At 31.8% G+C, this 15,606-nt stretch overlaps 1 protein-coding gene across 1 annotated transcript in view; it reads right to left on the bottom strand.

Moving 5' to 3' along the window:
- Nucleotides 1–15,606, bottom strand: part of LOC140446792 (ficolin-1-like) — a 216,639-nt gene that overhangs the window by 7,520 nt on the left and 193,513 nt on the right. The window contains exons 3-5 of the mRNA XM_072539381.1: nt 12,033–12,254; nt 1,203–1,424; nt 900–1,130 (exon numbers count right to left, since the gene is read on the bottom strand). Of these exons, the coding sequence (XP_072395482.1) occupies nt 900–1,130; nt 1,203–1,424; nt 12,033–12,159 (580 nt within the window). The 5' untranslated portion in view covers nt 12,160–12,254. The remainder of the gene's footprint in view (nt 1–899; nt 1,131–1,202; nt 1,425–12,032; nt 12,255–15,606) is intronic.

The following is a 15,606-nucleotide window of genomic DNA, read 5'->3' as shown; positions in this document are numbered from 1 at the left end:
ATTTAGAAGATTGGTTTATAAAATATATGCTAGATAAAGCTATGAACTTAAAAAAAATATAAAAATTCAAAATCAAATATTTCTTAACAATAAATTGGATAACAGTTTTGCAGCTCATTTTATTGCATTTTTCTATTATCCGTCTTTATTATATATACTGCTATAGTTTATGTTTATTAAAATCTAATAAAAAATTAAATTCACCAACCGCTAAAGTCATTTCACCATATAAATAGGAATATTAGATTTGTAAGATTTAAATATTTGAATAAGTAATGGTTTTTCTAATTTAGTAAAAAGTAGGCAGATATGAGAATAGATATTTGTACGTTATTTATATGAAAACAATAGAGAAATTCTCATACACGATTAATGTTATAGGCCAACGATAGCAATTTTAGAATATAAGGTTTAAGTCTTTATTAGGGCGTATAATATATGATTTTGATTAATTGTAAAATTGTCTGACTTTAATAATTTTTTTTTTAATAAATGTTTTAATAGTTTAGTATTATAAAATTATTTGGTTTAATGTACTTTTCTATTGTCCATTGTTTACTCAAAGGCGACTGCTCAAAGAATACTTTGAAGCCACTTATTATAATTAACAGTAAAAGGAGCATTGAGATCAAAATTTAATTAAGATAAATTTATTTGTTTTTGCAAAATTAAGCCTAATGCATATTAAATCAGTATAACATATAAAAGGTCAAAATTTGCAAATCATAGTGATATACATTATAATAGTATAATATATAGTATACTTTGATTATTTTAAGAGACACGTTTCCTAAATTGCCTTAATCAAACTCAACTCACGCCCAAACAATTGAGTATGTATTGTCCAATATACTCCGGTTATCTATTATTTTGGGTATATGATACGATATAGCACTTACCGTATATTTTTGCACAGTTTCCTGGATTCGTGTCTTGATCGACATCAAAAGTAGTAAATTTGGCATTTAAGTGAGGTGTTAAAGCATCTCCAGCATCTCCAGAAAATCCTTTAAGTACATTTAATGGGTAACCATCCTTTTCAGGACCAATTGAAAACGACGTATATTGTGCATATGCATTTTTCTTATCTCTATCAGTCAATTCTATTAACAATTCATTTGACTCAAAAGCTAAAAAAACAAAAATAGACTTGACGATCTTTGTAAAATATCGTGCTTAAAAATGTCATAAAAGCTTCATACCAGTCATATAATATATATTTTCAAGTCCAATCCAGAATTCTCCATTTAGATCACCAAAACCAAACTTATAATCTCTCCAACCTAAATAGAAATCTTGAGAACCGTCAAATCTCTTTTGGATATGAGTCCAACCTCCTCCTTTGGTATCCATGTCGCAAAGAACAGAAAACGGTTTGCTGCTAGTCCTGGGTTTATTTTCATATATTCCAGATTTGTTTATACCTAAAAGAAAAATGATTGACTTTATCGAGAGTGCTTCATAAAAATGAATGTCATATAACCATGTGAAGACAGACTTTTACACAGTACTTAGAAACTAGTTGCCGCTATGTAGAAATAGACTAGGCAGGATCTGTAGAAATTCAGACAATAATGGACATTTTCCACAGGAAGCTATTTTTTTGCTGTAATCCCTTCAGGATGTGCCCAGTATCGATAATCACGATATGCGCCAGTCGCAAACCCTGTGCTAAATTTTTTATTTAACAAAATCTGAAAACAATTGAAAATTTCTCATTTTTTTGTTAGCTAGAAATTGAAAATTTAATGTTTATTGCTTTTTAGTATGTTTAAAACGTGTGCTAAATTTTGTTAAGATCGGTCGGATAATTTTTGAATAATAATTTTGCAATCCAGCCTACTGAAAAAAATCACAAATTTTCAAATTTATCGTAGGCCCCAAATAAGGCTCTAAGATAGTTGCAAATTTGTTTACATTTAAAGGAAGGCTCAAACTTTCAAACGCTTTTTGTAAAATTCAAATCGGTTCACTAGGAGAGCCTAGTGATTGTTTTTAAAGTTTTAAACATTTTTTAGGCTTATAAAAAACGATACATTCGGCTTACTGGTTGCCGATATAGTGAAGGTCAAGGTCAGACCTGAAGATTCTTGTCCTTCTAAAAAAAGAAAAAGTCCTTATCCTTCTAAAAAAATTATTGAAGATTGAGTCAAAATAAAGTTTATTTATGAAAAAAAATTTTTTTTTCATTCGCCTTTGTTTTAACAATTTAAATTATTTATTAACAATTTATAAATACATATTTGTTTACTAAAAGTAACAATTTACTTTAATGTATAAATTGCAAGTTCAAAAAAATGCATGAAGAAAAAATGCAATTACTTGTTTAACATACAATTGTTTATTGCAAATTTTCCAATTTTGCAGTTAAAAATGGTATTTGAACATATGATATTTAAATCCTTGTCATCCGAGACATCGATTTAAAAAAAAGAGCAACATTGGTTAACATGAAGCCGAGATAATGCAATTTTTAGCGTGCGCTATGATTTCGCAGATTCACATTTCGAGTGAATGTCTCCCACCACCTCTCATGCACTCCGAGCGACATTTTACGCGAAAACGGTTTTTTATTTGTCTTTTTTATGGATGTTGCCATAAAGCTCATCACGTAAAACTTTTCATATAAAAAGTACTTGACAAGACGAAGGTATTTGTTTAAAAACGAGCCCTCTATCACTTACGGTTACACGGCAAATGTATGCCAACTTTGACCTTCAATATCTCGGCAACCAGTAAGCCGAATGTATCTTTTTTAAAGACGCGTCTTTTAATGTTCTTTAAGTGTATAAATTTTGAAATTAATATGTTTAAAGCTCGTAAAGTTATTCAATTTGTTTATAAGCCTAATATATATAAAAAATGGTTAAAACTTTAAAAAAAATTGCTAGACTCTCCTAGTGAACCGATTTGAATTTTACAAAAAGCGTTTAAAAGTTTGAGCCTTCTTTTATGTGTAAAAAAATTTGCAATTATCTGAGGGCCTTATTTAAGGCCTACTAAAAATTTGAAAATTTGCGACTTTTTTCCAGTAGGCTGGGTTGCAAAATTATTATGCAAAATATATCCGACCGATCTTAACAAAATTTAGCGCACGTTTTAAACATATTAAAAGGTTTTTCTAGGTGGATATGAAGCTTGTAGGTCAAGTTTAGAAAGTCGAAAACAGTTAAAGGATTAACTTCATTTTTTGGTACTTTTTTTTGAATTATTGCTATTTTTTCAACAATAAACATTAAATTTTCAATTTCTAGCTATAGAAATATTGTGTAAAATTGAATAACGAAACTTTTAACTTTCAATTGTTTTCAGATTTTGTTAAATAAAAAATTTAGCACAGTGATTTTGTGAATTTAGTGATTATCGATATTGGGCACATCCTGAAGGGATTCCAGATAAAAATAGCTTCCTATGGAAAATGTCCAATCCAAAACAGATCCCGCCTAGACTAAAATACCATTCTGTTAAGTGAAAATTTGCTTAAGGTACTTTTTTTGTGTGGTTATGTCTCTCATTCTAATACAACCTGGTGAGGCTTTAAGAGAGCTTTTCGGCCATTTTTTTTTTGATATTATTTTTCATTTGCCTGTTTTACTATCCCTATATTACGTCTCAACAATCGTTATTCTCTTTTATGTTTAAGGTACCTTTATAAGTGTACTTCGGGATATTGTCCGGGGGATTATTTTTTTTTCAGGCCTCCGTTTTTTTTGTCTGGCATATGGTCCATATATAACATGCATTGATTATTTTTTACATCACAGAAACACAGAAATACACTGAAGAGATCAAGGGCATTTTAAATCAAAAAACTATATGCATATGAAAACAATAAACGAAAATTTATAGAAACTAAAAAAAAAATTTGACAGACTTAATATGAGAGATCCAGCATAATGGACATCAGGACTAACTTTCATATAATTTAAGTATGAAACTAAAAAAACATTCTCATTCAGGAGAAATACACAAGTACATTTTCCATTTTGTACAAAAGAATTTCGTCTTCTTAGTGCGTCCAGCGTTTCGGCAACGCATGTAAGAATTTTTATTGCTGACAGAGCATAATGGCAAATGGTCAATACTGATTTTTCTTACATCTATAGGCGGTAACTGGACAACTTTAGATCTTTTTACAGGAATTATGGGCTTTTCATCGTCAGATGACTCCGGTTCTCTTGGAATAGACGCACTAGCTTGTCTCCCGCTTGTAGGCTTACCACCCAGAGCTAGTGACCTTTCAACATACAGCTTAAATTTTAGTAAATCCATTTGCTTTGATCTCTTATCGCCAAACGCTGCATGATCCTGGCGATACTCTATCCATGAATTGGTCAATACAAGATTAATGCCGACAATTTTTTCACGACAGAGTCGCTAATGCCCAAGGATTTGTCAGAAGCAGCATCAGGCCAAGTGTTTGCACCTTGATAACTAAAGAAATCCAAGACTAACCCTGTTTTTGAAGCAACCACAAAATTCTTCAAACCTACAGAATTAGGTTTGTTTTTGACGTACTGTCGTAGACTAGTGGTGCCAGTAAATGGAATCATTTGTTCGTCGATGGACAACTAGCGAGATCTTTAAAGAGTGATACATTTATTTGGTACAACATCAAGAATAGGCTGAACTTTCCAAAGTTTATTTGTCTTTTTGGTGTCCTTTAAAACTGCACAGTTATCTACAACATGTATAAAATAGTGTAACTTATAGATTATATCTCGGGGAAGCTGAGTAATAATAGGAATTTTAATTCCTTTCATTAAATAGAGGCGTGAGCGTGGTAGTTGAAAATTTTTTATCAAAATATGAATACAAGTTAGTTTCTTGAATACCTCCGGAGTTGACCTTAGATTTTTCTTTGACTCTTTTCGTTTGCTTGCATAGCTCGTATGTTACTTGCTGAAGACAAATTTTTTTAAAATACTCAGGAAAATACTCAGAGAAATAATCCAATGGTGTCCAGAATCCGTGATCTTCATTAGCTGTCCATAAATCAGCGGCGTCGGAATCTTGAGATTCAAAAATATTTTTATTCCACCTATTCTTATCTAATTGTTCTGTTTCCTTAAGTTTCTTCCGACACTGCAGTAAAGGAATTTTGGGTATTAGTTTCGTTTTCATGAAAAACAGTTCAGAGGTTTTCAGAAACATTCTCGTTTTTATTACAATCATTATCGCTATCTTCACTGAGAAAAAAATCGCTATCTGATAAAATAGCCTTCAATTCGCGTTCTGTCAATATCCTTTTTTTGTCTGTAAATAAACGTAAAGAACGTGAGTATGGTAACATATTTTGATAACTAAGTTCCAATCTCCAAAATGCTTGACAAAAAGTTCAGACGACCCCTGACGTGACCAGTTGTAATTATTTTTAAATATATATTTACCACAAATACGTCCAACCATCAACTAACATACATTAAAAACAATCAATACTTTAACGTACTGAAAAACACTACAACTTACTGTATTTTTGTGGAGCCGCCATCATAACCTCACCAGTTTCACGTGTAACTACAAACTCACGAAGTAGGCGCTATTGTCTAATTTTTCAAACGAGTAAATTTTACTGATAAATATAAAGTCCAGTATTTTGTAATATTGGACGCAAATGACGCCCAACCCGAATAGTCACCGTGTAATAAACTAGTAAACATTGTCCAGCTGACTGAACATATGGACTCAGGAGGATAATGCAATAGCCATCCTAATAAACACTAGAATATCGAAATATATCAAGCAATATGCAATTATAAATGATAGACTCGTAAAAATAACATTAGAAGCAAACCAGAAAATTTCCATGTCATTTAGATTTATATGCCAACAACATCTGCCCCAGATGAAAACATTGATAACATTTACAACAGGATCAAAAACATCTTGAACAAAATCCCACAAAGGGAGCCACTATATAATATTGAAGACTTTAACGCTAAGGTGGATAAAATTTAAACATACAAACCGCCATAAAAAAATTAGTTCTTTTTCTTTTAAGTTTCACCTTCTATCCAAAGTTTATTGTATCAACATTATTTCCGGTTAATTTTCTATTCTTCTACCTACTTTTACAATTGATATGTTTTGAGTCCACGATATTCGTAGAATTCTTCTGTCACACCAAAATTCAAAGAAGAATGACTTACTCAGTTGCACTTTTGTTTTAATGTCCATGCTTTCAAGTCATAAAGAAGAGTAGAGAACACGTAATACCGAAGCATCCTTAGACGTAGTCCTAACCTTATATTTCTTTATTTTGGTCTACATTTGATGTTATCTATGTTTTTAAGTATTTATAGGTATCCTCTCTCTCAATCACAGTATTAATTAAGGCGTTGCATTACGAAATCATTGTTGTTATCCGTCATTATTATTGTATCGTCTGCAAAACTCAACTTATTGAAAACTTCTCCATTGTCAGATTTGCCATCTATTGAACCTGAGAGCGCTTCTTTAAATTAATACTGCTTTACTGCACTGAATTGAAGAGTAGTGGAGACAGCACGCAACCCTGGCGGACTCTCTGTACTTTCTCTTGTACGCATATCATTTATAAAGCCAAATTGTATGTCACTAATTTTACATTTAAGAGTTTTAACAATTCTGCTGTGTATTATTTTCAAAAATGTTTTAAATATGTGACTCATTAAAGCTCTTGTTCTGTGATCTGAGCAGGTTGTTGCACATGACTTTCTGGGTATTGCTACAATGGTCGATTGCAGCCCTTGTCTGAACTCTGGATGCAGAAGTGTCTGAACCCAGATCGTTGTTAAACCTATATGCTGACGACACTACTATAACAACTAGCAGCAGAGACCCGGACTTGGTGACGAATCACTTACCAAGAATTACAAGGCAAATATTAAAATTGGAACGTAAATGCTAAAGAAGAAGGACAAAACCTAGAAGAAAATGGATATATTAGATCAGAAAAACAGGAACGAATAAAGGAGAAACCATTAAATAATTAAAAAAGATGGCCAAAAATAGAAATGCATGGACAAAAATGGATAAAACAAGAAATGAAATCCAACCCAATCGGACGCTTAAGGGGGTCAAAGGATATGAGAAGAAGAATAATGAATTGTAAATATATAAATAAAAATATACATGACTATAATTTATTTTCAATAATATTTATAATAATTAGACCAGGGCAAATCTGTTTTAAGGTGGATATGAGACATAGTATTCAGATTTTTGCAGAAAAAAAATTTTTGATAACTTTAGTAACAATAATTGACTGATCCTTATATAAAAATATCGTTTTTTTCTAATTTCCTTGCTTAGACCTTTAAAACAATTCATTTTGGAGCAAAGTCGTAAAAAAATATTATAGCGATAATTAAATTTTTTATAAGATACGACTAGTTTATAATGTTTTAATTTATTATCCTCTCTGCAAAATAGTAATAAATACAAAAGAAGTGAGGGAAACAAGCCTTTTATTATTTAACGTTTTTCAAACACATACACTGCACTGAAGACCTTCATAACTCGTCTGGAAAATCTTTATAACATATTCAAATGTCCTGCAAATTTCGTTAAAGTAGATTTAATCGATTTCGCATAATAATTTTGCAAAACGAAATTATTGGGAAAATCCCAGTAGTTGGCTATATACCAAAGTTAAAAAACTAATACAGAAGTAAAAAACCAAAATTTTGGTATAAAAACATTTAATTAATACTTGTTAAAAGTCCCGTCCAAAAATTATAGATGCGTAACGTTTTCGATCTAGCTCAAATCATCCTCAGTGCATTCTTTTGGTACTTTTAGCTAATACTAAGATATTATGGTTTACATAATTAAAATTAAAAAAAAATGCGACCCTAGGTCGATGATAATGGTTGTAAATGTTCATACTTAAAGAGCTACATGCTTCCTTGCTCGACTTGAACACGTGGTTCTTGTCGGTTAAAACGACACATACCGACTGGCTGAGGTGACAGGAAGTAAAATTCAGGAAAACAGTATTAACATGACAAGGTAGTAGTCGTTTTTGTGTATGAACGGAAACTAATATAATTTTAAATATTAAATTTTGTGATAGTACCTAATATATTATAAGTAAAAATCTTAATATGAAATTAAATTTATTTAAATAATAGTATTTATTGTCTTAATCTGTAAATCTCTATTAATAAAGAAACAAGTAAGTCATTAAATTAGTGAAAATAATATTTGAGGTTGAATCTATGATATCATAAGTGGTATAAAAATTGATTCAGTTAGAAAATGAAAGAAGGTGATGTTATACTGTACTGTACACATAATAGTGTAAGAAATAATATAAAAAAGGGAATATATAAGAAACTACTAAGCTGAAATCCAATAAAATTCAAGGTAAAATTAATTGGGTATTGGTGGTTGCCTAATGACGGTAAGGGAACCTGGTGTGTAACCATCTGTAAGTTTAGAAAATTAAATTGTAAAATAGAATATGCCTATTAAGAAAAATGATGTGATGGTATGATAACTAAATCTTGGATTATAGGCAAAATGCCTTTTTTGCATATTTTGTCTATTATAATTGTTTTTTGCACTTTTTGCCTTTTTTCGTAAATTCCGCCCATTTGTCCCTTTTTTAAAATTTTATGGTACTACCCATGATATTATTCCATTACTAAACCATTCTATAATAAAATTTTGGGTCAATAATAAAATATCAATGGTTTGTTTATATAACAGATTTCTAGGAAAATGTATCTGATAGAGACTTGAGGGTTAACTATTTGGTAATCCCTAAGCTTTATTAGTTTATTATCAGTTGTACAGTCGGTTACTGTATCAGAGTTTAGTCACAAATTGCTATATCCTAGTTTAGTTTTGTTTCGTATACCGAAAAGCAAAGAACACGTTTTAAAACGTTTTAGACATTTGTGTGAAAAGATGAGATCTAAATTAAGGCTATGGATCGCACCGTATTCGGAACTTTCTCTAGAAGGGGATGAAGCATTTTGTAAACCATGCGACAAATCGGTAAGTTTTATTTTTTCTCTTTTTTTTTCGTCTCAAAACATAACTAAATTCTAAAGCGGTTTTAGAATTCTAATTATTTTTTTTTTAATTCTCAGATTTTAATTAGAAAAAAGTACTTTATTGACCAGCATTGTGGAACCCCACTTCTTAAACGTAATTTGGAAAAATTAAATTCCTCTAAGTTAGCCCAAATATCTCTGCGGAATAGTTTAAGCAGTTCAAAAAAAAAGGAGGAAGACGCATTTAAATTTGATTTATACCAGATGATGATTGCATCCAACATTCCTCTATATAAAGTTAATAACCCTAGTTTTAAATGCTTTTTCGAAAAATGTCTTAATAAATCCTTACCGGACGAGAGTACATTGAGAAAACATACTGTGGAAAAATGTTATGTGGAATGTATTTCAAAAATTAAGCGGGAGATAGAGGGCAATTTTTTGTATATTATTGTGGATGAAACGACAGTATGTATGCGGCAGGTATATAGGTAATGTAATGATTGGAATTTTGAACAAAAACTTTGCGAGAAAACCGTTTAGTATTTATTAATTGCCGTTAAAAAATTGGAAAAAACAAACAATTTAACAATAAGTCGATTTATACAAGATAGTTTAACAAACCTCTTTTTACCCAACGCTATACCAGTGAATAAAATAGTTTTAATGCTTTCAGATGCTGCGGCATATATGTTAAAAGCTGCTGTTAATTTAAAGATTTTTTATCCTAATTTAATTCTTTGCACTTGTGTAGCCCACGGGGTAAATAGAATTGCTGAAGAAATAAGAAATCTGTTTCCGTTGGTAAATAATTTTATAAATTTTATGAAAAAAGTTTTTGTAAAGGCTCCGTTGAGGGTGCAAATATATAAAGAAAGACTTCCCGGTGCCCCTTTGCCACCTAAACCAGTAATTACAAGGTGGGGAACCTGGCTCGAAGCAGTTTTTTTTACTTTGAACACTGCAATAAAATATAATTAGTTATGTCAGAATTTGATGATGATATTTCCGAAGCCATTCGAGAAGCAAAAAAAATATTAAAAAATCCCAAATTGAAACAGGAACTCGCTTATATCAATGACAATTATAAATTAATAGTTACCACAATTACCTTATTAGAAAAACAAGAGATAAATTTATGTGAGTCAGTAAAATTAATAGATAATTTAAAGACGAAAATTAAATCGGTACCTGGAAGTAACGGTCAATTAATTGTAATAAAAATGAAATATGTTTTCGACAAGAATGAAGGTTTTTTGTTTTTATCTAATGTTGCTAAAGTTTTGAATGGGACATTTTCCGAGAAATTTCAAATTATGCCAGATTTATTATCCGCTCTGAAATATGCTCCAATTACATCTGTCGATGTCGAACGTTCGTTTTCAATGTACAAATTAATTTTAAGTGATCGAAGACATAGTTTTAAGATCGAAAATATTGAAAAACATTTAGTTGTTTCTATTAATGATAAAATTTTAAGTGGTTACAATGTTTAGTTATTAATTTACAGTTATTTAGTTACTAGTTTATTTATACTAATGCTATGATTATGATGTGTAAATATAAGTACCTGCCTTAAGTTAATATTACGTTAATTCACTTTGTACAATAAATAATAAGTTATATTCCTTTTTTGCCTATATTTTGCCTAAATGTTAATATTTCTGCCTTTTTTAATAAAAATCTTTGCCTATATAGGCGCCTTTTTCTTAAATTTTTGTTGCTTATAAATCCGAGCTTTAATGATACAGAACAGAATATAGAATTCTAGCTATTATTATATGTGTAATATTTGTTAGTAGCAATACAGTATTACCCTATTGTGAGTTATATTTAACTGAATTTAAATGAGGCTGAGCTAAAATGAATGATAATATCAACATTAGAAAGGAGGAAATGTGAAATGTTGGCTGAATAATGAGACAGCCAAAAGGAATTATTGAATACTGTGTTGTTGTGAATGGCATGAACAAAGTTAGATAGTTAAAATATATGAATGGGCAACCAGAAAGAATGGTATGTGTGTGAATGTACATCAGAGTAACAATAAAATAATAGAGACTAAGTATTGAGTTATCAGTCAGTGAGGTACAGAGATTAGATTAACTGCTTATCTAAGTTGGTTAAGTGAAATAATGTTGTATAGTATAGGTGGTAATGGAGTCAACATACTGAAAGTGTCGAAAGGAGAGATAATGATTGATTTTCAATATTTACCTATTCTATTTGTTTATATATAATGAGTTATTCTATTTGTTTATAAGCCAAAAAATTTATTCTAATTTTAAAACATTTCTGACGCTGTCCAAATAATCCAATTTCAATTCAATAAATTACGTTAGACATGTTAAGTGCGTTTATATAATTAAAAAATTGGCAAACTTATATATGGTCTAGTTTTTTTACAAAAGAAATTCCTCTTAACTATTTTTGCAAAAATCCGAATGCCACCTCTCACATTTAAATTTAGTCGTTTTTTCACAGATCCGGCCTGGTCTAAATATCTTTTCTTCGCTAATGAGATTATTTGCATCTGTTTTATAAGGAATATTTAATCCATGTTCTACACACATTAGCTGGTTTGTTTTGACTTCGTTTCGCTTTAGTTTATTTTCTATAGGTGTTTCTAATGCATAGTAACATCTGTTCGCTGCTACCATCTCTTTTATTTACTTACTCATTTGTGGACATGAGGAGGTCATGAGAAGGTCCATAAATAAAGTTGTTAACAGCTGCAAAATTTAAATTTCTAACTCTTTTAGTATTTTTATTCATTGTCCTAAGTTCTGTGATATTTCGTTACAGTTACATATCGTTACACTACATGTTACATCCGGTTACAGTTAGGCTACATAATTATGTTTTGGGCTGAAGTATATGTTAAATAGAAGTGACATAACGGTAGTAATAGATAAAAATTAAAAACAAGTAAAAATATTAAATCATACCTACATAATATACATCTAAAAATGCTAAAAATAAAAAAGTTAAGTATTTAAAATATTAATTTGGTAAAAATGTTCTTTCAAACTTTCAAATATTACTTACCACTCTCTAGAATTTCTCTGCAGCTTCTTGGATAAGTTTTTTTGATATCTAAGCTCTCCTGTAGCTTGTTAAGGTGACATAATGGTATTTTGCTTACACCAACCAAGGCTTCACAACCACTTAACATATTTAAGATACTATTTACATTATCATTTCGGTCTTTTTCTTTGTCAACAGCGAACGAAAACTTAATTGGAACTTCTACATAGTTGTCTTTTTTACCTACGCATACATTAAAATATTATTAATTTTAAATTACACTACAGTGGGTGATCAAATTATTAAAGCCACCTAGTAAGTTTTTTTACAAAAAGGGTATGTAATTAAGCCGTATAATATATTAATGCGTTTGTTTCGATTTGATTATCTTGACACTTTATGAAAGTACAGTAAATAGTCTTTTAATAGTGGCAACACAGCGAACGTGGCAATTCGTGACTTAGATGCCATTGTTTGTTATTGCTGTCCAGCCGAGCTTGCAACTCGTGTGCATATTATTTTGTATTCTTGGTTTTTAGAGTTAGAATAAATAGTTTTCATTGCTCTCTAATAATATTCTGACAGGAGTTTATTATTTTCTGTGATTTAGCATTACATGTTCATTACACCAGTGGTACCAGAACATCATGGGAAAAGCCAAAGACATCTCACCAAGGAAAATAGCAGAAATAAAAACTCTATGAGTGAACACTAATCACTCCAGTAGAAAAATATAATCAATTTCTAAATTTTCAAGGGCACCTGTGGACCATATAAAGAAAAACCTTGACGAAAATTTGGATTTGACCCACGGCGCAAACAAAAATGTGGTCGAAAAAATTACCACCACGAGATGAAAAAAAAATTCAAGATATTGTTTTGGCCAACAGAAAACAACCTCAAAGGATTTTAACGATAATTATGCAAGAGTCTGGCATCAATATTTTACTTAACTAATGACAGCTCGTCAGCGAACAAAAGATCTGGGGTTTTCAACATATCGCCCTGCAAAAAGCCGCTACTCACAACAGCCATGAAGTAGAAAAGGCTTCCATGGGCTAAAGATCATAAAAATTGGACCACTGATGATTGGAATCAGGTAAATAACATTACTTAACACTGTTTTTCTTTTATGTGGTTTACAGTTTTTCAATTTTTCCACGGTTGTATTTCAGGTTTGTTTTCCAGATGAATCTACCGTGCCATCCTCATGGATAGAGCTGAATTTGTAATGAGACGACCTGCGGAAAAACACAAAGGGGATTGTATTGAAAAGACGGTAAAGCACCATCTGAGCATAATAGTGTGGTCTATCATAAACAGTTAAGGAACTGGTAGACTCTACATTGTCGAAAGAACAATGCGACAGACCATTTCAAAGCGTTTATGCCCTCCAATTAAAGAACTGGCAGGACCCTGGTCTACCTGGCCTTTCGGCTATACGACTGTTAACGAATCCACTGCCCCTACGAGTCCGACACCAAAATGATGGTGCCACGCCACGTATACTAGAAACGTTTCGTGGGGCTTCACCTTCCCCGTAGTACCTGTGTTGCGATTACCGCACCTACCCGTTATCCCACCCACGGGCGGATGGGCGAAGCAGGCAGAGGAATTTCCACCTCGCACGTAGACAGGTTGCCGCCGAGGATCTTTCCTCTACCACTCTTGAATCTCCTGACGGGTACGTGCCGGGGCACCCACACCACAACTGACACAAGGCCAGGAGAGGTATGTACGGGCCCAGCTCGTTCAACCTCGCCAGGTTCTCTTGGAATGAGAGTAGAGTGGTCCCACGAGAGTCTCGTCTCGGATTCTAGGAATGTAGACCGGTGACCGTGTCGCCTAAGCGACCGTGTGCGTTTCTATAAACCCGACACCTCAAGCGACGGCTCTCCACCTCTCAATTCCTACCCATTAGTCGCCTCTTACGACAGGCACGGCCTTCTGACCTCGGCCGTATTCTTATCTCCGCGAGCCGAACGGAGAATGCGGCTGACCAGTAGTTAAGAGTACTGCAAACAAAAATGCTTCCTATGATTCTGAAGTGATTCCCGAATAAGGGTTTCACGTTTATGGATGATTCGGCTGTTGTGTCACAAGGCAAAAACTATTATAAAATTCCTTACTGACAACTAGATAAAGATGTTTGACTGGCCTAGCAATTCGCCAGATCTGAATTCAATAGAAAATCTTTGGAAGATCATTACTAAAGAAATTTCTAATGAAATTATAACCGGCACAGGAGTGGAACAATTTAACAAAATTGCCAGAAATGCGTACAAAGTATACCAAGAAGGTGCCAAGCAGACATTGCTGCAAAGGGTAATACTACCAAGTATTAACCTTTGCAGCAAAAATTATGCTTAAGGCATAATTTTTAATTGTTTTTATGTAATTACTCGTTTCTTTTTTAATATTTGTAAATTTTATAGGGTTTTTAATCACGGTTAAAAAGAATTAGGTACAAAAATATGTTTTATAGTTTAATTACATACCATTATAAAACAAAAAGTAAAATTTTATGGAATGGCTCTAATAATTTGATTATCCACTGTATACTTAAAATTTGTAGTTACATTGGGTTTTTCGATTAACCTTGGGTAAATCTTTGCGTTTTAAGTTCAAAGCTACCATACATTTCCAACGTTAAAAAAAACTTTTTTTTGCACATAGTAACAAAAAAAACACCACTATGTTGTTACTAGCTAAGTTTTTGAACATTCTAACTCTACAATTCTAAGTTACGGTAAGATCCATAATGTTTTTAATAGATAATATATGGTAGCTAATTATAATTTATTCTCTTTCAGCCCTGAAGAAGCCAAATTAATTCTCTTTGGCGAAAACGTTCGGCAAAACAATTGATACTCATTAGAGCTTTGCAGAGTAGACTGTCCTCAGGACTGGTACAATATGCTCCAAGGGCAACGACTAAACTCTGAAGAGTATCCAAAGTTTTGAGCAATGTTTGGATTGCTAAGTTGTACACAACACATCCGTAGTCCAGTTTTGATAAAATTAAAGCTCTGTATAAATTTATTAGAGTTGGAAAATCTGCTCCCAATTTTTATGGCGTACAGAATTTCTAATGTTTAGTCCAGCTTGGCACAATAGTTTTAGCGAGTATATGGGACTTGTCCAGCTTAATTTTGAGTCCAGTTGCATCCCTAGGAATTTTATTTTTTGTATATTTTATAGAAGAATTGTATGAAAATAGGATTTGGAGATGTTGTGCCTTGATTTTTGTGAAAAATGTATAGCTTTTAGCAATACGATTATCAACAGATAATATGTTTTAATTTTTTGTTACAATTACCAGATCGTCAGTGTATAAAAAAGTTTTAATTGAGCCATTGCAGTACTATACAACATTTTTAACAGAAATTAAAAATAGTCATAGACAAATGGTCATTGATTCGAACTTGGAAATATCGTTACCGTAGAAAGTTTAAAATAAAAGCAAACATGTTCCCGTGGATCTTCTAATTGTGGAGTGTAGTTAAAACATCATAGCACCATACTTTATCAAAACCTTTTTTACATCAAAGAATATCGCTAAACATTTTTGATTGCATGTAAATACTTCGTGAAT

This window comes from Diabrotica undecimpunctata, chromosome 7 (assembly GCF_040954645.1).
Source record: "Diabrotica undecimpunctata isolate CICGRU chromosome 7, icDiaUnde3, whole genome shotgun sequence".
NCBI lineage: Eukaryota > Metazoa > Arthropoda > Insecta > Coleoptera > Chrysomelidae > Diabrotica > Diabrotica undecimpunctata.
This window is presented reverse-complemented; position numbering and strand designations above follow the sequence as displayed.